The 26,032-nt window shown below is 45.9% G+C and overlaps 1 protein-coding gene across 2 annotated transcripts in view; it reads right to left on the bottom strand.

The window, feature by feature from the left end:
* The window catches only part of TOX4 (TOX high mobility group box family member 4), a 434,522-nt gene that overhangs the window by 92,670 nt on the left and 315,820 nt on the right, over positions 1-26,032 (bottom strand). For both annotated transcript variants that reach the window (XM_078644844.1, XM_078644843.1), the window contains exons 6-7: positions 17,918-17,998; positions 15,196-15,963 (exon numbers count right to left, since the gene is read on the bottom strand). In XM_078644844.1, the coding sequence (XP_078500970.1) occupies positions 15,196-15,963; positions 17,918-17,998 (849 nt within the window). The remainder of the gene's footprint in view (positions 1-15,195; positions 15,964-17,917; positions 17,999-26,032) is intronic.

Here is a 26,032-nt window from a genome sequence, read left to right as displayed (position 1 = left end):
AAGACCTTCGTCCCCGAGCCTGCAGTGTGTTTGCAAACCGGAGACTCCCCATTTAAAGCTACAGGGCACCCAACGCCAAAAGAGCACTCTGCACCCGGCCGCCCCAGTGCTGCTGTGTGCATCTTTTGTGCTGGCATAAACCCCCATTTGCCCTAAGCTTAAGCCGCCATCAACCGGAGGCCCCCTATCCCCCATTGGATAACATTGGGCCTCAGCACTCTGACCCTGGCCGCCCTAGTGCCGCTGAGGGTGTAACAAGAGTGCATCCTTGACCCGGAGTGCCCCCTGAGTCTAACCCCAGAATACCAACTCCCACAACAAAGTACTTACCTTTGTACCGATAACATTATTTTCCTCCATAGGATAACACTGACTGGAGTTGGAAAATCTAAGAAATCCTTTAAAACTGTAACTAAATAACCAAAACCTGTTTACAGGAAATGTCCCAGTGCAGTATCCAGGTATACTGCAGTGTGTAAGAAAAGTAATCTAAAAAGTAACTTACATGATATTCTGCTAAAAATCCTATACAAAGTATGTGTACTGTATTCTGAAAAGCATTACATTATCACTAACACTACTGCATTCAAATCCAAGTACATTTACAATTGCAATTCAAACTGTTCACAAACTGTATATATACTGCAAAGTATCACTTACCTGTGCCAGGCTTGCTTGGTTCTAGGAAATAAAATAACTAAAAATATTTTTATACAAAAACAATTGGTCTGAAGTTCAGCCTTTTAGTCTGTGAATTAATTTGTGAGTGTGTACAAAAATGCTTAGCACTGTCACCTGATAAAGTCTTACTGCTTGACCACACTACCACAAATAGAGAAATAAGTGCTATCTACTTTACCTCTGCCTACCTTTTGGTTCCACTAGACTCTGTCCAAACTATAACTCACTTTGGTATAGTATATACAGAGCCAGCTTCCTACAGGGATTACATGACTGGAGCTGAAAGACTCCAGGAACAACTTGTGGCTCCGCTCTCCTTAGAGCGCTCTCAAGCCAAATCTGCTGCCTTCTCACCGAACAGTCTGGAGCCATTGATAAGCATGTCAGTCAAAGGAAAGACATCTCCTGAGAAGCCAGCGGACTTCAACTAGGCATAGTATTGAAGCACTACACTGGTGCCCACAGCATTACCAGAGAGTCTGAGGTGTCCAGGCCCTAGAAGATAAGAAATACGGCTGCATCCCGACCACCGTTAACAGTTTGGGCTAAAACAAAAAGGCCAAGAGTTATCCGAGACCAGAGGCAAGGTCTCATCTACTATGTCCCGCAGTACGTGGGTGTATCGACCTAATAAACAGCATGTGTTAACTGTCGTCAAGAAGAACTTAAGTTTTCCTAGTGTCTACTGGTTTTGATTCGGTATGGGGATTAACTCTACTGGTGGATATCTGGACCCCCACACTTTCAGGTTTTGGGTGCCGTTTAAGGAAATCCGTGTCTCTTGAAGCAGGTCTATGGCCGCAAGTGACCCGTCGGTTGACTGGGGCATGGTTTAGCCCAAGTGACCAGCAGGTTCGGTCAGTGCCTGGCCAGGCTGTACGAGCAATGTCAACACGCTTGTTTTTACTTCCATAGTGGGGTAGTTTAAGTCAAGGACCTTAGCAGCCTTCCATATTACTGTAGGAAATGAAGTGCTTTCCTAAGTTGCTGACATGGGAAGCCACCAGTCTTGAGTGAGATGTTCCAACCACTGGCATCTTGTAGCTTCATATACCAATTATCATACAATACAATAACATATATAAAGCATGCAGCTATCTCCGAGGAGGCATTCTGGCACTAGTGGAAAGAATACCATCAAGAGATCTAACTGGAGAGAAACCTAAATGACATCCAGGGGGTTTGAATTAGCTGGGCAGCAGCGTTCGGAATGATTTGGAGCCGATGGATCAGAAGGCGGCAACCCAAGGTACAGACTGCTGGCATAGTCCAACCTGAATGTTATCAAGGCATGGGCATGGACTATCGTTTTGCAGAACTGCATGGGGATGAGCACCCTTCTTAAGGATCTGAGAGTAAACTAGCAGGTGGGGGGTTATTTCACCCATTTCAGACGTCTACAAGAAGCTGGGATCTGGAGTGGCGTTGATGCCAAAGAAAAGAATCTCAGTCTTATCTGACTTAAGTTTTCGACTGCTAATGTCCATCCAACTGATTACTACTTTGAAGCAGAGTTGAAAGGAACACCTGGTCGAGGGAGCATTTTACTGAAAAGTCAGAAGGAACTGGATGTCATCGCCTATAACACAAGTCTCACGTCAAGCGTAAACAAGTTTCGCCAGTGGCTTCAGATAAATGTTGAAGAACAAGGATTGCCGCCGGATTAGCTATTATGATATCGAGGGTATGGCCTGCTTTGTGTGTAGGGACCTTGATCAGTCGTTCAAGGTTGAATCCTTCCATAAAGGACAGAAATTGCTGAGTGGGTTTGTTATATTCCACATGAAGGTGAAGTGCCCAATCCAAGTAGTTGCCATGGAGAGGGGATAGTTGGTCAAGGGCATCAGTAAGAATCTGTAGAGAGACAGCAGAGGCATCATGAGGGTGGTATATAAGTGCACCAGATAATGCAAACGTTGGGGCTAAAACAATGGTGACGGACAATTCTTTTATAGTATTAATATTAGTCAGCTTAGATATGGCGAGGAGTAGGAGGAGCAATGTATAGTAGCCACCCCATCCCAGGAGCCGAGCAGTCCTTGGGCCAGGTTTCAGTTAGAAACAACAGGCCCCACTGGTTCTCTGTTAATGAGTTGAAGATATACAGGGCATGCCTTGGTAGAGACCGGCAGTTGATGAGGCAGGCGGTAAATGAGGAGCGAAGGATGTGACAAAACACGAGGCTGTGAGAGTACGCAGCATCGGTGAACTAATATAGGGCTGAGTGCTAGGAAATCTCGAGTACACCGAAAAAAGACACAAGGGAATGCAGAAGAGGAGTTCAAGTAAAGTGCAATGTCCTTAGGAGCTTATCTTGCAATAAAGTGCACATGCTTCTGAATTCCTGAAAGACTATTATTGTCTCCCCTCAACTGTGCAAAGAGAGGGAAAGAACTAAAGAGATACGAGCGATGGGATTTATGGGAGTGCGGTGCCCCTAAAGATCCACAGGGACTCACAGTTGAGTTAACCCGCAGTGCTGTATTGGACCCTTCAACCTGTTTTTGTTCTGTGCCAGCATCATTACCGGCACAATGCTCAACTAGATCAGCATAGCCCCACAGCAATATAAATTAAAATCCCATTAGTACAATCAATTAGATTCCCCACACTATATATTCAATTAATAAAGCCAATTAGAACAGCGTGGCCCCAGCAATACAAATTCACGATTAAAACGTCTAAACCATACACAGAACAGCTTAAAATTTGTTTTTTTTAAATGACAGTGGGCAAAACTAACCGCTGAGTGTTATCAGTGAATATAGAGCGGAGGGCATTAGCATAGGATTATGGAAACCCCGTAAGCTAGAGCACTAGGAATGCAGAAATGACAACTAGAATTCCCACTAAGTTGAGCACTCCTCACTGACACCTATACACTACGTGATGCACTCTTTGGCAACGGCATGCCCACACCAGTTGGGAGGGGAGGGGGATCTGTATTTGTCTTTAAATATGTTGAAATATGACGGAGGACGTGTTTGATAATTGAGGGTGTTGATTTTCGTGATATTGCTGTATGATGAAAAACCTTCAATAAAATATGTTTTCAAAAAAATAGGATTGTGGAAAAGTAAATTTTGCCATGTTCTGTGTCCCTACGTGTCATCCATCATATGTTATGTGTGCATGATTAAATATGCATATGTACTCCCCATGTCTGATTAATGACGCAATTACAGTTGTGTCCCCCTCTAGTATGTCAGTTTCCAGTCCTCGTGAATAATACGAATATCAGGCCTATGTGAAGCTACGTTGCCACGTTTCTCAGTGTGCACGTTATTCTATTATAAAGTCCCCGTTTCTAGGCCTCAAAAGGGCCTGGACACCAGATTCAGCTCCTGTCTCCTGAAGCCTCGCTGAGGAGGGATACAGCCCCCACCTGTATCCTCGACCCTTCACTTACTTCCTGCCTCGCAGTGCCCGGTCCAGCCTGGCTCAGTCTCTGAGTCTGCTAAGAATATGTTATGATTCCAGTTATCAGTTCAGTCCTCCTTCTCTGCATTCCTAAGCTACTGAACTGCATCAATAGTTTCCGTCCTTGTCTAGCCTTCACGTCTCCACGTTAGAGAAATACTGCATTCAATGGTCATTTCATATTCTTCATCACGCACTACATGTAGAATAATGCATGGTTCAGTCTTAGAATCAAGTTAGCCTTTCCCCTCTTGACTTCTAGTTCATATCAACATGTTCTCTAAAACATCAGATACTAGATACTGTTTAGGTACATGTCGCTCCGACCCTCCAGACTTCAGTCTCTGCTCCTAGCACAGAGTTCATAACCCCCAGCTTCTCCTAGTGATACGTCATTGCCAGTTTGCGCGCACCATCAGGTTAGAGGTCCCGGCTCCTTAGGTAGCCCCCTCCATGGTTTCCGCCCCATTCATGACATATCCTGTTACGTCTGCATCACATGTCTATGTATACGCCCTGTTACACCTTCTTCTCACCCTTATCTTTCGCGACTGCTACGCGTCACGCCTTCTGCTCCACCCACTGCTACGCCTACTGCAATGTAATGCTATGTGTTTGCGTTATTTATATATGCTCATGTATTGTTATTAAAAGCCAGAGCGCGCTCATCCCAGATCCAGCCCCAGCAGCTGCTGGGCCCTGTCATCCTATTCCCATGCAGGTTGTCCTGTTCCTGTCCTTATGCTGTATTAAACCTGCAAAAACTCCTACTACCTCGAATCTTGACTCTTATTTATTGAGCTATCTGTTATGATATATGTCTAGTCAAAAATAGGGTATTATTTATTTATTTACCACATAATGGCGCCCGAACAGGGACTTGCCCTTTCCCCACGCGTCGGTGAAGCCACGCCGACCCCCTGACCCTCTGCAGTCGTGACGGAACTCTTCTGCGCAGTGGCAGATATTTCTGCTCAAGTATCCCTCAGGCCCACGGAGGAGACGGAGGAGGCGGTCCAGCATCCAGACGAGACGGTGGAGGAACGCGGCGAGTCCCGACCAGAGCCCAAGCCAAGAGTCCAAGGTCCGAGGTATCCGGAGGTCCACCCGTAACTGAAGTCCGAAGTCCGAAGTTCGTCGTCCGTCGTCGTAGCAGTCCAGTCCAGTCTGAGGCTTTCCGTTCTTGCTGCCCGGTGAGTACCGTTACTGGGGTGGTATCTAGACAGGGTCAATTTAATTGACTCTGGTCTGTGGGTTGGTGGTACACAGTCCCACAAACGAAGTGTCCACTTCGGTGGATGCGGGTCCTGACGTGTCTCTTTATGAGACCGGTAAGTTTCGTACTGTTTCAACAGTGCATCTAGTTTCTGTTCTAGTCAGTTTCTGTTCTCGAGAAAATTTATGTGTTCTGTTCTCAGTATTTCCAGGTAGTATTCTGTTCGAACTGTTATTTTAAATGTTTTTTCATGTATTTCAATGTCGTGGTATGAATGGGGAATAAGTATCGTGTTCATTGTGTATTGTATTGTGTCTAGATTACAGTTCAGTCATGCCCATATTTTCCAAGTTACGTCAGTTAAAAACTAGAAAGGGTCTGCTGGAAGCAGCAGTTCCCGTCCCGCCCAGGGACAGTCCAGGTCACTTTATGTATCAGAAGCATGGCATAAGCGCCATATTGTATCTAGATTTATGGGTAGAGTATACCAAACAGTTAGAAGAAAAGTATAGATGGCCCGTATCGGGTACATGGGATGCCGAATGCATCATGCGAGTAGAAGAGGCATTATGGAAAAAGAAAGCCAGGCAGTCACAGAAAGATGCCATCGAGTTATGGCGTAAAGAAGCTCATAAAAGAACTGAAAAAGAAATCAGAAAGTCAGAATTAAGTAGAGAATCCTTAGAGCGAGCCCAAGAAAAAGAATTAATCGAGATAGGTGAACAAGTCAAAACTGAACAGAGAGACAGACAGAGGAATGCCCTTATAAAGGGTATGTATCCTCTTCTTGCCGAGGGCTTGCCAAAAGCGACCCCAGAGGCATCCAGTAATTTCCCGACACCACTAGTCCCGACCAAGCTACGTCACAAACAGACCGCAGCTGATATTTTCATTTCGTCCTATCTGGACGACACAGTCCCTGAATATGCAGATCCTGTTCGCGCTCCGCCAGTCCCTGTAAATCAAGCACATCCTGCTCCTCCAGACACCGGGGCACCCCATGCAGTACCTGCTACGGTACCCCCGGTCCAGCCAGCATTTCAATTTCCCGCTCCACCACGAAGAATATCAGTCGACGATTCTAGTCTAGGGGCCGCAGGAGGAGGTCCTCCTCAAACCCCGCCGCCACGCAAGCGTTTATCAGCACTCGAATTACATGCTCAAGCATCACAGCGTACTCCCAAGAGTAATAAGTCTGTTGCAGAAATCAGGCAAGCCCTTGGCGAATGTGCCTATGACCCAGTCCCAGGCGAGAATAATATGGTTTTATATTCAGTACGCGTAAGGAGGGTGACCGAGTATCTAGTCACCCTACCCAATATGAAAGAAGATCTAGACAGAATATATCGTTTCATCCGTACAGGGGATGATCCAGAAAGTATTAGTGATGCCATGTCTCAAAGGAAAGCTGAGATCCAGCGTATGATATTAAAGTTTTTAATTAACTGTCTAATAAGAGAACAAGATTACCCGTCTAAAGATCCGGCCGAAATGAAAACCCTGACAAAGTGGAGTGATAATATAGCCGAGGGTAAGCACAATACCATTAGTGCCATGGAGAGTATGTACAAGAAAATCCGTAGAGAAATAATAAAGATACACGAACAACGTAAAGCAGCACAAGTAAGCGAGAAAGAAAGTAACTCTGATCCTGAAGAGGAAGACGATGAGAATACCGCCAGAATAGCGTATGTAGGAAAATCTAGATTTCCAGATCGCCATTTACGCCTAGAACACAAGTCAATTTTCCATCATTCAGCACCAGATCAAGGTTCCCTAGAACAAGTGTTCCAAGCTACCGATCACATTCTGAAATCACGAATCGGTTACAGTGAGTTAAGTACCATGCATGAACAAGAACTAGCCCGATCAGCAGTCCGATGGATTACTGATTCTACCACTTTTCCAGACGAAATAGTGGCACAAATGTTTCTGAAATTGCCCCCAGCCGAGCAACGACTGGTGGGTATGTATATGATCCAGCACCTCATTACTCTGTATGAGGGTCAGCACTCTGATCCAGGTCCGTTACACGATATCCTGAACGAGTTACTCCAGTATAGATGGAGAGGTCTAGGTACCGACTTAATTAGTGTCATTCTAGAACAGCGCCACAAATATAGAACGTTTCTGAACCCGCATTTTGTTCATGTCTCACCCCCAGAAAGTAAACCATTTTACATGGAAAGACAGAACCCGTTACGAGAAGTGCATCCAGTTAAGACAGAGGATGGTGAAATGCAGCGAGTGTTTGTTTACACTCCGATTACAAAGATGGAACTCCTCGAGATGAAGAAATGAATTCCCTGTCATGACAAAGATCCAGCAGGGTTCCATAGAGAATTAAAAGACATGCTCCGTATGGGAGAATACACTTACCCAGATATCATTAAAATGTTAAAGGTCCTGTTGCCCGCAGGGGTGTATGAAAAGCTAAAGGAAAAAGAATGGGAGGTGGGAGAGAAAAAGATCGATTGGGCAGTTCTAGAAGCCGAAGATAAGGCACGAGTACCAGGTACTGGTCTTGGAGATAAATGTAAAGAATTACCAGAATTATTAATACAAGTTCTACCCAGATTATTGACAACTAGAAAAGAAGACTGGGATGCAATCTCAGCCTGTAAACAGAAGCAAGACGAGGATATTAGTGATTTTTATTCTAGATTTGAAAAATGTTTTAGTATCAACAGTGGCCTCTAGCAGCCTTATCCAAAATTATTGACGAGCTCATGGCTCAAGGAGTGGTTGTAGAAACTGACTCCAATGTATGTAATTCTCCGATCATTCCAGTCATGAAACGCACTGATCCAAATGCACCCCCAGTATATCGATTAGTGATCGACCTACGAGAGCTTAATAAATGTATTATTCCGCAGTACCCAGTTGTCCCAGATATCTCTTCCCTATTAACGGCCATTGATTCCGAAGCCACGTTCTTTACAGTAATTGACCTCAAGAACGCATTTTTTAGTGTTCCAATTCATCCAGACAGCCAGTTTCTTTTCGGATTCTGTTTAAATGGAAGGAGCTATATGTTTACACGAGCTCCTCAAGGTTTCACAGAAAGTCCTAGTATTTACAGTCAAGCACTTAAGAGACAACTAGACAACATTCACATGCCAACTGACACTGCCCTGCTCCAGTATGTCGATGATCTACTGATCACAGCCCGTTCTGAACGTGCTTGCGAGCGGGCATCCCTTACAGTCTTGTATTTCCTAGCCGAGATGGGGCACAAGGTGTCCCCTTCGAAGCTTCAATTCTGTGTCCAGCAAGTGGTATACTTAGGACACTTGCTGTCCAAGAGGGGTAGGCAGTTGACACCAGACCGTATCCAGTTAATAGCGAGTCTTCCTCAGCCCAAGACCCAGAAGGAGGTACGTGCCTTTATCGGCCTTACTTCTTATTGTAGACAATGGATTCCTCAGTATGCATTTCTAGCCAAGCCACTGATACAGTTAACGACACAGGAGGCAGCCGCATCGACTGTTCTCCCTTGGACATCTGAACATACACTGAGTTTCAATGAGTTAAAGAAAGCTTTATGCCAAGCTCCAGTTCTAGCTACACCAAACTACAGTAAGCCTTTTACACTTTTCGTCACTGAACGCGAAGGTACAGCATTATCTGTTCTCACACAAGATCAAGCAGGACAAAACAAGCCCTGTGCTTATTTTTCGAGCACATTAGATCCAGTCGCCCAGGCGTTGCCTGCGTGCCTCAAGTCAGTTGCAGCCACAGCACTAGCTATTAGGCAAAGTGATTCCATAGTTTTAGGACACTCCCTGACAGTACAAGTTCCACACTCAGTGGAAGTTCTTCTGAACCGAACACAAACTCAGCACTTGACAATTGCACGTTTAACAGGTTATGAATTGACACTGTTCCAGCCTCACATAGAAATCAGACGCTGCAACATCCTGAATCCTGCTACACTGTTACCATCAGTTAATTCAAATCCAGCCACACATGATTGTGTGGAAGTAGTTAACATTACGACAAAGCCAAGGCAAGATCTGACAGATATTCCATTACCAGACCCCGACCTGACACTTTATGTGGATGGTTCATGTATGAGAACTAGTACAGGAGAACTAGTCGCCGCGTATGCAGTGACTACTGACACCGAAGTTATTGAGACACACCGTATTGACACTCTGTCCGCTCAAGCAGCAGAGCTAGTTGCTCTGACACAAGCCTGCATACACGCCAAGAACTTGAAAGTTAATGTTTACACAGATTCACGCTACGCATTTGGAGTCGTACACGACTTCGGAGTGCTCCGGCAAGAGAGAGGTTTCATGACTTCTCATGGAACCAAGATTCAGCATGGTCTCCTTATTCAAGCTCTGTTAGATGCCATACATTTACCGACATCCATTGCTATCATGAAATGCAAAGCACATACGAAAGCCACTGACATTATTTCCCAAGGTAATGATCTAGCAGATCGCACAGCCAAGCTTACAGCACAGACTAGACATTCAAGTTAATCAGACACATACTCCAGATCCGACTACATGCATGACAGTTAGGGACCCTACACAAGATGTCATAGATATCCAGTTACATGCTACTCCTGAAGAAATCAAGAAATGGTCCGAACAAGGAGGGGTCCAGACAGATCAAGGATGGTTAACGAAGGGTAGAGCCACATGGTTTCTCCCCGACTCTATGGTTCAAGTCATTATCAACACCGCACATAGTCCAGCACATTTAGGAGAAAAAGCTATGTTAGATAGTATCCAGAACATTTGGTTTAACAAGCATTTACGAGCTGCAGCTAAGCAGAAAGTCCGTACCTGTATGATATGTTGTCAGTTTAATCCAGGTAAAAGTGTCCCGGTGGAACAAGGTGGATTCCAGCCCCCTGACCACCCTTTTGAAGTCCTCCAGATGGATTATATTCAGATGGAGCGATGTCGAGGTTTCAAGTATGTCCTTGTAGTTGTATGCGCTTTGTCCAGGTGGACAGAAGCATATCCAGTCCCAGATTACACAGCCGCGACCACTGCCAAGCAGTTGGTTCGTGAGTTCTTCCCTCGTTATGGACTCCCTAGAGTCGTATATTCTGATAACGGCCAGCCATTCTCCTCAGAGTTAATGAAGCACGTTTCCCTTTTGCTAGGGTACCAGTGGAAGTTCCATTGTGTACGCCATCCTGAAGCAGCCGGTCTCGTTGAGAGACATAATCAAACCCTGAAAATCCGCATCGCCAAAGTCTGTCAAGAAAAAGGTGTGGACTGGCTAGTAGCTCTGCCAGTTGCTTTATTTTATATGCGCATGGTCGCACATTCCAGATCAGGTCTGTCCCCGTATGAGGTCGTATTCGGCCGCGCCCCTAATATGTGGGGTACTCCTAGACCCCGAAGTATTACCGATGTTTCAAGTAATATGCTGACAGATTACCTAGCTTCCTTGATGTCTGCCCTCAACTCATGTCGTTCACAGGTTGCCGCCGCATTTCCAGACAATACCGAGGTGGCACCGCATGAAATCGTTCCAGGATCCATGGTGATGGTTCGCAACTTTGACAGATCAAGTCCGCTGGAGCCTCGTTGGAAAGAGCCCCGACAGGTCCTCCTCACCACCCGTACAGCCGTGAAGTTGGAAGGACGCAAGGGCTGGGTGCACCTTTCTCATGTTAAACTTTTTAATGGACTGAAACCCGTCTTGAAAAACATTTCCCAGGATTTGAAGGATTGCCAAAATATTGTTCTCAAGGACTGTCCCGCAAATGACATTGATTCAAAACCCCCCCTGTTAGAGGAAACTCCGCAGCAGGAGTATAAACAGAAACTACGGTCTAGTAAAATAAGTCAGCCAGTTTGATTGTCTAAGTCCTCCCCTAGGTGAAACGGTTAGACTGTTTCTGACATGTATAAAATAGACCCCCATAGTGAGAGAGTTAGTCAAAACTCAATCCGATGTATCGTTTTTCTATGTTTCATATTATTTCTCAGCATTATGATTTCCTGCACCAGTTATGCATTTTACCTGTGTTTCTCAGTTTCACATGAAAATAAGTCTTCCAATGTTACAGCAGAGCACACGTTTAGTGATCTGCCCCCTCATGAACTGTCCTACCGCCTCGCTATGCGTAATAACTCATTTATCCGCATGTTACATTACTCACACCAGACCAGCAATGCCACTAATTGTTGGGTGTGTGGTCGACTCCCCCCTTTCCAGACACCGAAGGGAGTTCTGCCACTCTTTCCTTATCCTTTTTCACATAATGGTTCGTGTGGAGCATGGTCCACGTTAACGTCATCCTCAACAGATATGTCTTTTCTTAACAGTACATGTTTCCCAGACAAGCAAGGTCTCCCCCACAGAACAGGTTTAGATCTAGAAAATGAAGTGTATAATTTAGGTAATTATTCGTCGAATTTCATGGTCCTGAATGTTCAGTCTGATACTACTCCAGACTTACCCGCTATTTCAGTACTACCAGTCAAAGGCGAATTATGTGTCCGAAATAATGGTTCCGTACATGTAGGACATAGTGATTGTACTACTATTGTCAAGTATAGTGACAGTGGGAAATCTATTTTCAAAGCTTCACGTCATTCATATTTTATTTGTGGTCAAACTGCATATGTTCGTCTGCCCCTCGATTGGGAGGGAACCTGTTACATTGCCTTCCTACTGCCACCAGTTTTCCTAGCCCCACCTGATTATCATAGAAACACACATCTAGTACACATTAGACATAGAAGGGAGTCCCCAATTGTCGATTATACTGAAACTGCTCTAGAACAGTATACAGATTTCAATAGAGGTTTCTTCTTCTTTATAGGACCTGTCCAGAATAGTAAGTTAATCCGTAGACTAACCAGAACCCTTGAAGCTGTAATAAATGAGACTGCCTCTGCTCTAGGTAACTTAACTGAAGAGCAATCTGCTATGAGATTTGTCGTTTTGCAAAATCGTCTCGTCCTTGACGTCATACTGGCCGATAGGGGCGGGGCCTGTAGAGTCATCGGATCTAGTTGCTGCATTTTCATTCCAAATAACGCGCCGTCTGTTTATTCAGCTATAACCAGACTCCATAAAATTGCCCATCTGTTACACCAAGATCCAGGCACCTGGACATGGTCCGGTTGGTTCTGGAATATAATTTCCGCATGGGGATGGAAAATATTGTCCTTTGTAGGTATTGCAGTAGCGATCATATTCAGCTGCTGCCTCTGTATACAATGTGGCCCTGCGATTTGCGGCATTTGTGCTACCTCTTGTATTCCTAGTCCCAAGCCCCGTTCTGAATCCCGTTCTAAGAAACTTCGAGACGAGCAAATGATACTGTATGAAATGATAGATGGTATCATGAATATTGATGTTTCCTGATGGAAACGTAGTGACAAGGAGGGAATGTGGAAAAGTAAATTTTGCCATGTTCTGTGTCCCTACGTGTCATCCATCATATGTTATGTGTGCATGATTAAATATGCATATGTACTCCCCATGTCTGATTAATGACGCAATTACAGTTGTGTCCCCCTCTAGTATGTCAGTTTCCAGTCCTCGTGAATAATACGAATATCAGGCCTATGTGAAGCTACGTTGCCACGTTTCTCAGTGTGCACGTTATTCTATTATAAAGTCCCCGTTTCTAGGCCTCAAAAGGGCCTGGACACCAGATTCAGCTCCTGTCTCCTGAAGCCTCGCTGAGGAGGGATACAGCCCCCACCTGTATCCTCGACCCTTCACTTACTTCCTGCCTCGCAGTGCCCGGTCCAGCCTGGCTCAGTCTCTGAGTCTGCTAAGAATATGTTATGATTCCAGTTATCAGTTCAGTCCTCCTTCTCTGCATTCCTAAGCTACTGAACTGCATCAATAGTTTCCGTCCTTGTCTAGCCTTCACGTCTCCACGTTAGAGAAATACTGCATTCAATTGTCATTTCATATTCTTCATCACGCACTACATGTAGAATAATGCATGGTTCAGTCTTAGAATCAAGTTAGCCTTTCCCCTCTTGACTTCTAGTTCATATCAACATGTTCTCTAAAACATCAGATACTAGATACTGTTTAGGTACATGTCGCTCCGACCCTCCAGACTTCAGTCTCTGCTCCTAGCACAGAGTTCATAGCCCCCAGCTTCTCCTAGTGATACGTCATTGCCAGTTTGCGCGCACCATCAGGTTAGAGGTCCCGGCTCCTTAGGTAGCCCCCTCCATGGTTTCCGCCCCATTCATGACATATCCTGTTACGTCTGCATCACATGTCTATGTATACGCCCTGTTACACCTTCTTCTCACCCTTATCTTTCGCGACTGCTACGCGTCACGCCTTCTGCTCCACCCACTGCTACGCCTACTGCAATGTAATGCTATGTGTTTGCGTTATTTATATATGCTCATGTATTGTTATTAAAAGCCAGAGCGCGCTCATCCCAGATCCAGCCCCAGCAGCTGCTGGGCCCTGTCATCCTATTCCCATGCAGGTTGTCCTGTTCCTGTCCTTATGCTGTATTAAACCTGCAAAAACTCCTACTACCTCGAATCTTGACTCTTATTTATTGAGCTATCTGTTATGATATATGTCTAGTCAAAAATAGGGTATTATTTATTTATTTACCACAGGATGATGGAAATCCTACCTCAACGCGTCATTTCCATAAGGCTGGTTCTGGTCAGAGTTCAATCCAAAAAGCTGGTGCAATGTCTGTGCTCAACTATGTGGCAGGAAAATTGAGTCAGAGTCAAATTGGTTCAGAAGAGGCAGCAGGACATGAAGACATGGATGTTGTCAACATCAAGATGATGCAGGCTCAGAGATGGACAGCACAATTGGTTTTGGGTCTTCCTTTGGTGCAGACAGCGTTGGTGCCCACGTCAACACTAAAGGAGCTGGCAGATGATATCCCTGGTAAAGATGCCGGCATGAAACCCAAAACAGGTTGAAGGGGCCCAGACAGCACCAAGGATGTACCCACTGGCATTAACCCAACCGGGATTCACTGTGGATCGTTAGGGTCCAAAAGCGAGCTAGAGGGAGCCAGAAGAATGCCAGTATTGGCAGTATGGCATCAGCAAATGTGTCTACCTGCCAAAGGACCCGGGTACTTGAACAGGAGAGAGACCACCTCTGAAGATCAAGAGTTTCAGGAAAGGGCCGAGTCTCACTTGGACCTCTTGTGTTTGTTTGACAAACCGAAGATTTCAATTCAGAGGACGTCCTGCTTCGGGAACGACTTCGGAAGTGAGGAAGGGTTCTCGCCTTTGATTTGGGGCATGACTGACATGGAGCCGTCAGGTGTTTCATCACATTGAGCTTTGCCTCACAATTGTGGGTGGCCTTAGGGTTTATCGGAGTGTAGTTGTCACTAGCCTTGGAGTCATGTGAAGAACAAACACCAGAGGCACACATCATGGGGATCTGTCAAAGATATCAGTTTGCTAAAGTCACTACAAGGTTTCAATTCTGCTGTTTAAAGGGGGTGATATTCCTTTCACACTGGAAAATGTTTTAAAGACAAATCTCTGCGCTGAGTGAAGTTGAGCTCCAGATCTGCATTCGAAGGTATAGAAAGAAAGGAACAGATGTCATCTTACACCAGTGGTGCTTATATGATTCGCAATTCCTCACTACTGGAATGGAATAGCATTGACAGCCTCATGGGGCTACCTAATGGTGCACTGAAGCACTAATTTTAACTTTTCCAGATATAATCCTTGAATTATTCAAAAAGTGAGGAATCTACTGTTAAAAGTATTCATCGAAAAGCCTAGTTTTGAAATAAAAACATGAAAATGTTGTTTTTAACACCTCTATTGGGGAGGAAGCATTCATATAATGTGCATATATCCGAAATTTTAAAATAATTACAATTTTTTGGTTATACTAAACAAAAACATTAGCAAAATCCTTACCTCTTGCACAACTTCAGTCACCATCTCCATACGTTCAGGAGAAGCCATTGGTTCAGGGCTGGGAACTGGGGAGGCAGTTTCGACAGGCTGGGTCACTGGCAACACTGGGGTTGGTGTAGGCTCAATCTGCACAGTTTGCGACTGGAGAGGAGGTGGTGGTGGCTGAGGCTGCAAAGGCGGCTGAGGAGGAATGATCTTGATTTGGAGGGGTGGGGGCTGCTGGCACTGAAGGTTGAGGCGCACTTTCTGCATAGCCTGTAGTGGGGGTGGTTGCATTGTGGTTCCCGGCTGTGATTGCTGCCCCTGTGGCAATTGGGGCATCTGCTGAAGCCGCGGGGGCTGCTGCATCTGCTGCAGGGGTGGCGGCTGAAGTCGTGGCGGCAGCTGCATTACTGCCTGGAGGACGGAACGTGTGAGCATCTGTGCTTGAGTGCTGGGTACCTGGCCTGAGGTCTGGAACTGGAGCTGCTGGCCCAGCTGAAGACCCTGCAATCCCCTTGCAGTCACAATAGTAGCAGGACTCTCACTCACAATTGCCCCTTGACTCCTGACAATGGATGATGAAAGCTGACCTAGGGCCAACTTAGAGATAATGATCTTGGTGATGGCAGGCTGCTTGGTAGAGGCAGGTGACTGGTTGGTTACTGTGGTCACTGTGGTGTACTGCGGGAGGCCGGTGGTCACAACGATGGGTGGAGAAAGTCTAGGTGCTTCCGCCACCTGTGGGGAGGGCTGAGGAGACTCCAGCTCCACTGTTTCTACTGCAGTCTGGAAAAAATGTAAAGTAATATCAACACAAACTGAAAATGACCTAAGAGAACAGAATATGGAATCAAATACTTGTTATCTAGGTGCAATCTCTGCCTTGATTTACTAAAAATGAAAGGTTTCACTAATGATTACAATGCTTAATTGGAAATTGAAGTTGATGGCTAATGGGGTCAATGATGGTGATTAACACTATCAATTTTAGAGTGGAGCAATAGAGAAGCTTTCACACGATTTAGACAGACAAGATTGAAGATCTACAAAGGAATTATGCTTTATATTTTCCAATCGGGTAACCATAGCGCTAGCCTTGGAGCTGGGCATTTACTTTTCATTAATGCTCTAAGAATACACTCTCCCAAGGAGGAAGAGTCTATAAGGAAATGGTCCCGCCCGGACATCGTGATCCCTTACATGATATGCCACCTTTTATGAAACCTATTGTCATGAAAGCATAGAAACAGTACCAAAAACAAGTAAATACTGATGCCATCATAAACACTATGAGAGAGGAACTTCGTTAAAATTATATAAAAAAAATCATATTCTAAATGGTACGACAGCTAAAATCCACGTGTTGCAATCCTCCTTACTTGTCAAGTACCAATCACAAAGTCTACAATTATGTATTCCTGAAGCAAACACTTTTTTTTTTATAGGCAACAGTGATGGTACAATGGAGATAAATGCCATCCAAGACAAAACTAAATCATGGCCAAAATGTATAAACCACTGCAGCATGGAAAAACATGGCTTCATCTAGCGCAATAAAAAATCTTCAGGGGATAAATGGGCAAACATGGAAAGTGCTTCAGACTGGGCTCACAGATTCTACTAATTCTTAAAATACATTGTCATTGACAAAAGAAATACTTAATTGCAGCTGCCTCTCAGCACTGTTATCCTCCCATGATCATTACACCTTTGGACTTCTCCACAAAGAGGGAGGATACTGAACATTTTTATCAACACTATGTTGAACCCTGAATCACTTTAAATAGTATATACGAACTTAAAGGCATTAATTGAGCTAAAAGACTCTGCCCAAATAAAGGCTGGTACCTGAACTACACCATCTGATTCTCAATTCTGACACTTGTTTATTGACTTTCTTGAACTGTAACCTGCCAAAGCTGGTGGCTGAGGGCAACAATGACCTGGGAGGGCAGACATAGTAGAAAACGGTTTAATTTCACTAAATATTCCTGCTCACGCATGAAATTCTCAGACTATGTGGGATTAAAATGGAATCCCAGAAATCCAGATTTTTTTGAGAGGCAATGCTATAATGTGGACTGCCTTTTATTTCTCAAAGGGTATTGGACAGCAGCTAGACTAGAGAACAGAGTTTCTTGCATGGAATTATAGATCTGTGTCACGGGAATCCTAGTCTTTGAAGCAAGTTATACACTTTTTCCCTTGGATTTATTTCAGGCAATTTGTCCTTTTTGCATACATTTTAGTCTATTAGAGTTTGGTTTCTATTTCAGTTGTTAAGTTAAATGTATCTTTTTTAGTCATGCTAAAACTGCATAGTCTTATTGCATTTGCTGAGTACAATTTAACTACAAGGTACCTTATTCGAATAAATGTTCCTCACCTATCCTTGTATTTCATAACCAAGTATGTTTGAAAAGCAATGGCAACCAATTTAAATAACCAGAACTGTAGGGCAAAATACAATTTGGTTTGATATATTACATTATCTGCGACATTTCCTATGCACTCCAATCTACTGTGTACTTCTATTTCTATCAGAGCAAACAGCAGCAGCACTACTCAGTTTTCTCATGCTTGATCAAAAATGTATTAGCATATACTATGGTGAGAAAGAAATTTTGCATTTATACTTTTGGGTAGTATAGGAACAAAATATAGTGGATCAATCACACAAATCTCATTCGCCAACAGCTCAAAATTTAAATGAGGAACAAATCACACCATTCTTCTTTACCTGAGAAAGCTGATTTGCTTTGTAAGCCGCAAGAGCTTTGAGGTATTCCTTCTTGGCTGCCTCAGTCTTCCTCTTGTACACCTGGAGGATAGGAGTCAAACTGAGATTAACATGTGACGTGGATGCTGCGCTCTGCTCAAAAGGGCACATTACTGCTCTATCACTTAAAATGAGAATTATGGTTTTACACTGTAGGGAACCTTTATCCCTGCTCTGTACTTTCTGTATCTGGGCATGCTAGGAACCAAATACAGCAAATGCCTCACAGAATCCTACTACAGATCAGGAGCAGATGATAAACTCACCTAAGCTTTGCAAGATGAAGCAAAGTCGCTTCATAGGGGAAAGAGTCACTTGGACAATCAATTGAATAGGTCAAGTAAGAACAGGCTGCTATGAAAAGTCACATACCACTCTCGAGCAACTTTATCCCTTCTTTACATTCATAATCCTAGAATAATTACCAGCTGTCAAACAAGACCTGCGATCTGGATTTTGTGGGGTGTCTTGACCATTTCTGACACGGACTCCCACCCAGATTTCAGGTGGGGGAGGCTGTGAGGTGACTTTGATACAGTTATTCCCTTGAGATGGTACACAAACAGATAATTAGGTCCATTTTTATCCAGTGAAAAAGAGGTTGATATGTGGAAGGAGAGCTCTTCAATTAGTCGGACACCTTTTTAATATTTATGTTTGCCCGTCGGCTCTTCATTTACACTCCTTAAGGTTTAAATACTGATGAAATGTTGACTACATGCTGCTTTTATCATAAATGTTGATGAAGACACTGCCCTGGCACAAAAGTGATGTCAAACATGGATTCTGACAGGATATAGGGAAAAGAGAAGGAGTAGTTTCTTACCTGTAACTACAGTTCTGTAGTAGGGGTATCTCTGTTATAGTCATAATCTAGTGAATAGTCCCGCCCATGTGCGGGGACCTCGGAGCAATCAAAAATAATCTCTTAAACTGTCTTCTTTGCAGTCCTGCATAGAAACTTCAGAGAAAATCCAAGACAAATAATGCAGCCTGTAATTACAAGGCTACACTGGCCAGTACTTAAACTTAAAGTGAAAAGGATAGCCAAATAAAATAAAATTTTACACACATTGCCAAGTTTTACCCATAGAGAAACTTCCCTTCACCAAAATCCTTGAAATGATAGAGAGGAAGGGTTGGACAGACAAGCCCCCATAGGCTGCCATTATGTGTCTGGAAAAGGGATACCATGCCTTTAAGGAACTTTCCAGAGACCCTCGGTATCCCAGGATGCACAGCCAAAGTCCTTTTACTTTCAGTTCTTTTTGAAGGTGTGTAAACCAAGGCCTGTAGCATACAGTACATCATCATTTTCTCCACCGGGGAGGAGGGCGGTGCTTATGACTAACAGAGATACCCCTATTACAGAACTGGAGTTACAGGTAAGAAACTACTCCTTCTGTAGTAGGGGATCACTGTGTATAGTCATAATCTAGTGAATAGAATGGCAAGCCCATCCCAACAAACCAATCCGGAGTTGGAGGAAAAAGACAATACTCTTACTGTGCAAACAGATTTCTCAACGGAGCCTGCCCAACCTGAGCATCTGCCCTGGCAGAGACCAGACAGTAGTGCTTAGCAAAGGTATGGACCGACTTCCAAGTGGCAGCCCTGCAGATATCTGCAATGGGAACATTACGTAGCAAACCCGTTTTAGCTGCTTTGCCCCTGGTGGAATGGGCCTTAGGCTTACCCCCTAAGGTCTTGTTAGCTTTCTGATAACATAACTGGATACAGGATACAATCCACCTTGAAATAGACTGTTTTGAGGAGGCAAGACCAGTCCTGACCGACCCAAAATTGACAAACAATTGGTCTGACCTACGAATATCCTTGGTCTTATCAAAGTAGAATTTCAACACCCTTCTGACATCCAGGGAATGAAGAGACTTTTCCGCTGGAGTGGAAGGATTTTGAAAAAACTTAGGTAAAGTTATAGTCTGATTGACATGGAAATCCGAAATCACCATAGGAAGGAACTTAGGGTGAGTACGCATTACAACCTTAGCAGCATGAAATACAGTATAAGGTTCTTGGCAACACAATGCCTGAATTTCACTCACCCTGCGGGCCGATGTAATGGCCACGAGGAAAGCCGCCTTCCATGATAAGTGCTGTAGTGAAGCCTTATGAATAGGTTCAAAAGGTTCCTTCATCAACCTGGACAGCACCACATTCAGCTCCCATGAAGGCGAAGGACGCCGAACAGGAGGAAACACTTTCTTCAATCCTTCCAACAAATATTTAATCACAGGAATCTGGAAGAAGGATGTCTGTGAAGGGCATTTCATATACGCAGTTAATGCTGCAAGAGGAACCTTAATAGAATGAAAATTAAGGCTAGATTGAGCCAAATGCAAAAGGTATGGAAGAATGACATCTTCCTTGCAGGTCGTCGGATCATAGTTCTTGGAAGTGCACCAGATGCAGAACCTCTTCCACTTGTAGGCATAGGAAGTCCTAGTGGAAGGTCGCTTAGCCTCCTTGAGCATATCCATGCAATCGTCAGGCAGATTCAGGTGTCCATATTGCACTATATCAGGAGCATTGCCGCCAAACTCAACGATGAGAGGTTGGGGTGCACCATCTGCCCCCCCGAACTTCGTGAGAAGGTCCGGCCGACACGGCAGCCGCAGGTGGGGTAGGAGAGACCTGTGAAGCAGGTCCGTGAACTACCGCTGTCAGGGCCACTCCGGAGCAATGAGGATCATCCGTGCTCTGGACAGACAGCTTGATGAGTACCGCCAGAGTCAGGGGAATGAGTGGAAAAGCGTACAGAAAGCTGTTCGACCAGCTGATCCATAGTATGTTCCCCAGAGTCCCCGGTTGCTAATACCTGGAGGCAAAGTCTCTGCATTTTCTGTTTTCGGCGGTGGCGAACAGATCTACGTCTGGAGTGCCCCACCTGTCGAAGATGTTTCCTAGCACCTCGTCGTTTAGAACCCACTCGTGGTTTCTTGCACCAGCCTGCTGAGTGCGTCTGCCTGAGCATTCTGCACACCTGGCAGATGGGTAGCCGTTATCGTCAGCTAGCAGCCAGTGCTAGATCGCCTGCGCTTCTTGTGACTGTGCGCGATCTCGAGCCCCCCTGCTTGTTGAGGTAATACATTGTGGTCGTATTGTCCGCCTGCACAAGCAAGGAGTTGGTCTGGAAGGACGGATGAAAGGCCTTCAGTGCCAAGTGAACAGCTCGGAGTTCCAGGAAATTGATGTGATACGTGGATTCCGCCGGGGACCACGTTCCCTTGATCTGTAAATGGTCTGAATGCGCTCCCCAGCCGTGGAGAGAAGCATCCGTGACGAAAGTCTGAATGGGAATGTCCTTGTGGAATGGAACCCCTTTGCGGAGATTCTTTGCGGAGATTCTCTGCTGAGCACCACCATCTCAGGGACTGTTGTGCGTGAAGGGACAGCCGGATCCTGTCGTCCCAGCTCCCCCGCTTTTGGTCCCACTGATCCTCCAGATATTCCTGCAGCGGCCTCATGTGGAGGTGTGCCTGTGGCGTGAGGAAGATGCAAGAGGCCATCGACCCCAGTAGAGAAGACACCGTCCTCACTGTCGTTGATGGAACAGCTATGAGAGCCTGAGCCTTCCGAAGGATCGATAAGCGTCGCTCCTCCGAAGGAGACACGCTTGCTGAAAAAGTATCGATGGAGGCTCCCAAGTACTGTAGGCACTGGACAGGAGTCGGAACAGGCTTGGAAATGTTTATGTGCAACCCCAGTTGGTTCAACAGAACGGCCATCCTGTTGAAGTGCAATTGCGCTTCCTGGAAGGTGGAAGCTTTGATCAACCAGTCGTCTAGGTACGGGTAGACAAACACCTTGTTCTTTTTCAGGTGCGCTGCCACCACTGCCATGCATTTTGAAAAAGTCCTGGGTGCAGACTTCAGTCCTAATGGTAGTACAGTGTACTGATAGTGATTGGGGCCGACTAGAAAGCACAGGAACTTCCGGTGTTTCCGTGCAAGGGGCACATGGAAATACGGATCCTATAGATCTATTGCGCAAAGCCAGTCTCCCCTTTGCAGCTGAGGATAAATCTGGTGCAAAGACAGCATGCAAAATGTCTCCCTGCGAATCCATTTATTTGCTTGTCGCAAATCCAGAATGGGCCCGAACTCATTCTTGTCCTTGCGCACCAGGAAGAACTGTGAGTAAAAACCCTTTCCCCTTTGAGACAAAGGGACGTCTTCTACCGCCCTTTTTCTTAACAGGGTATCGGCCTCCGCTTGGAGCTCGCGCAGCTGGAACTGCGAGCGAACCGGTGGAATTGCTGGAGGAGGGCAATCAAAACGAAGACTGTATCCATTGCAAACAATATTCAGCACCCACTTGTCCGGGGTAATTTTTCTCCACTCAGCCAGGTCATTTAGTATGCTTCCCCCCACCGGAGCGGGTAACAGACGAGGGGGAAGTAGCACCTCAGTGCTTAGACCCAGCCGGGCCCTTGTTCGCCGAGGACTGCTGGCCGCTTCTGCCCCTCTGACGCTTCTGGAAAGGCTGCCGCTGGTACTGTTGCCGCATACCTCCTCTGGAACGGACGAAAGGACTTCCGTTGTTCCTTTGGTTTCTCAAAACCAACGGCCTTCAATGTTTCTAATTCTGCCTTCATGCGGGCCATCTCCTCATCCGCATGCGTCCCGAAGAGCGTAGATCCAGAGAGCAACAAATTTGCGACTCTCTGCAGCGCCTCCGGTTTGAGAGAGGTAAGGCGCAACCAGGAGTGGCGTCTTAAATGAATGCCAAGGAAATAACCATGAGCCGCCAGGAGAGAGGCGTGCGCCGCAGAGCTGATGACTTGATTGGAGACCATCATGCCCTCGTTCAATATCTCCTGGAAGTCTTCCCTCCTATCCCTCGGGAGGAGCTCAATAAACTGTTGCAGAGATTCCCACAAAGCGCGGTCATAGCGACCCAAGAGCGCCGAGGCACTCACTGCTTTCATTGATGTGGCAGCCGTACCGCAAACCTTCCGTCCGGCTGAATCTATCAGAGGGCTCTCCTTGTCCGTAGGCACCGTAAAAGACGGAGCAGTAGCATGCTGTTTTTTGGCTGCAGTCACGATGACAGAATCCGGTACAGGATCTGACCTCAAGAACGCCGGATCAGAATCCAGGGGCCTATACTTCTTTTGCAGCCGAGATGGAGCCGACTTCACAGAAGCCGGAGTCAGAAACAGCTCCATGGCTGGTTCCTCCAGTCCTGGCACCAAGGGCAACAACGGGCAAGAGAGATGCCGTTTGTGCAAAGTTTCAAAGATCACAGAGGTAGATGGTGTGGGTAGCGTCAATGTGATCCCTAACTTCGCTGCCCCTCTCAGCAGCACCTCCTGAAATGTCACAATGTTGTCCACAGGTGACACTCTCGTAGGAGGGAATCCGATAACGTTGGAGAATACCTCCGGTCACTCGAGGAGCCCGTGTAACGGGACCGCGACCTGTCCCTCCTATGGCGATGACGGGACCTTGTGGAGGAGCGGTGTCTACTGCGAGTGCGATCCCTTCCTCTAGACCTTTATCTAGATCTCCTGGGCCTCGCCAGAGCCGGAACCTCAGGCCGAGGTTGTGGAGGTCAGGGAGGCTGTGGAAGAGAAGGCAGGGGCGGTGTAGGAGGCGGTGGAAGTGGAGGAGGAGGAGGAATCGTTGCTGGAGGAGGAGGATGCTGCGGAGGAGGCATCCTCGGAAGCAGCGGTGGAGGCGTAGGCGTCCTGGCCCTAGAAGGTGAGTAGGTCCGTGAATACTCCGATTCTGATGACCTCACCACTCTCCTCTTCTTCTGAGCAGGCCTCGAAGAAGATTTTCTGGAGGCAGACCTCTTTGCGGCCGAGCGCCGGCGCTGCGGAGACCGGGAGCTCGCCGATGAAGACGACAGACGGACCACTGAGGCAGGGGACACTGTCCTGGTCCTTGAACGTCTCCTCGACGTCGATTTGTCTTTCCCGCAGAGGGCGAGACTGGAGTGATAGTAAGGAATAGAGATGTCCATGCGTATGTATGTAAACTAAAGAGAACTGCAGCAGCTACAGTTACCCCGGGATGTGGGTGGGCACACGTGAATCTACCGCTCTACATGCCAAGAACAGATGCTTACTGGGTAAGTAACATTATCCGTTCGAGGCATGCAAGCTGTAGATCATATGCTGTGCATAGACGTTATAGGAGTATCCTCCTAAAGCGGTGGATATCCTGTAGCTGTTGGAGTTGTCTGAAACAGTGTTTTAAGTACTGCTTGACCCACATTGGCTTGTTGTCTCGCTAACTGATCTACACAATATGGTTTGGTTAACGTGTGCCGTGTAGACCATGTTGCAGCTTTGCTAATGTCAACTAAGGGAATGTTGCCCAAGAAAGTCATAGTGGCCCATAGCTTGTGAGAGGAATATGCCCTGGAGGGTACAGTTTGAGCCCTCTTTGCTTATGTATTGCAAGTTTGAATGCACCTTGCAATACAAGATTTGGAGATAGGATTGCCTTTGTATGGCATTTTAAGAAATTATTTTGTTCTTTCAATGTAGTACAAGAGTGCTCTTGTGATATCTAAGGAGTGTAGAGCTCGTTCTGCCACAGAATCAGGTTGAGGAAGAAAACAGGTAATTTTACAGACTGATTTATGTGAAATGCGGATACTGCCTTAGGTAAACATTTGGGGTTGGTACGAAGAATCCCTTTGTCTCTGTGTAGTTGAAAAAAAGGTTCTTGTATGGTTAGTACTTGTAGTTCGCAGGATGCTTCCAAGTTTAGGAGTGGCCTGGTTGCTGTTGAGGAATGGATGACCACCAACTGCCTCCAGCTGAATGCCAATAAAACGGAGGTGCTGCTATTAGGGAAGGACAGGAGTCTCTGGAGTGAGCAATGGTGGCCCACCATTCTTGGTAATGCTCTCACCCCATAGATGGTGGTTAAGAACCTGGGGGTATGGATGGATTCTACCCTCAGTTTCCAGGATCACACTAAGAAAGTGGCCGGCACTTGCTTCGGCCTTCTTCGGATACCTAGGCCCTTGTTGGGGTTCTTTGATCCTCCTACTCGTCAGCGGATTGTCCAATCAGCCATTGATGAAATGAAATGAAAAGGATATTTATAAAGCGCGGTTGCTGCCCAAGGGCGCCCAAGCGCTGATAAAAGGTATGTTTGCTAAACAAAAAAGGGGAAGCTAGGAGGAAAAATTAATGGTTAACAAGAAACAGAAGAGTCTTTAGCTGTTTTCGGAACGAAAGGAGGTTAGGGTTGGATCTGAGCTCCAATGGAAGGGAGTTCCAATGTTTTGCAGCATTGAGAGAGAACATCCTGCCACCTACTCTTGCTCTCTTGATTCTAGGAACCACAGCCAGAAAAGACTGGCTGGATCTGAGATTTCTAGTGGGGTGGTATTGAGTTATAAGTTGGCGGCTAATTGCTGAGCCTGTACCCCAAAAAGACTGGTGAGAGATGCACATCGCCTTGAAGATGATTCTCTGTCGTACTGGTAGCCAATGTAGCTTAATCAGCCCCGGTTTGGCCGATTGTCTGCGGGGCAGCTGCAGCAGAGTTCGAGCGCTGCAGTTCTGCACAATCTGCAGCTTTCGTAATGTATAGTCCGGAGCACCGAGATACAGGGCGTTATTGCAGTCCAGCCGGGATTGAATAAGGCCCTGAACGGCTACCTGTTTGGTGTCCATAGGCAGGAGAAGAAGAACTTTCCTCAACATCCGAAGAAGGCCAAAACAGGTTGCAGATAGTTTGGTGGCTGAATGTTAAAGGAGAGAGCCTTATCCAACCAGACGCCTAAGCTCTTTATGGTGTCCTTTGGGGGTGGGGGGCTGCCTAGGCAGGAGGGCCAGAGAGAGTTGAAATGTTCCGGAGATGAGGGCCCCATGAGCATCAACTCCGTTTTATCCCCCTTAAGTTTAAGGGAGGATGCTGTCATCCAACCCTTAACTGCCTCCAAGCAGTTCAGTAGTCCCGATGGAACAGATTGGACATCCTCCTGCGACAGAGAAACCACTAGCTGGGTGTCGTCTGCATATGATATAATTTTAATGCCAAACGGACGAACAACCTCAGCTAGTGGTCTCATATAGATGTTGAAAAG

The sequence above is a fragment of the Lissotriton helveticus genome, chromosome 5_1 (assembly GCF_964261635.1).
Source record: "Lissotriton helveticus chromosome 5_1, aLisHel1.1, whole genome shotgun sequence".
Taxonomy (NCBI): domain Eukaryota; kingdom Metazoa; phylum Chordata; class Amphibia; order Caudata; family Salamandridae; genus Lissotriton; species Lissotriton helveticus.
This window is presented reverse-complemented; position numbering and strand designations above follow the sequence as displayed.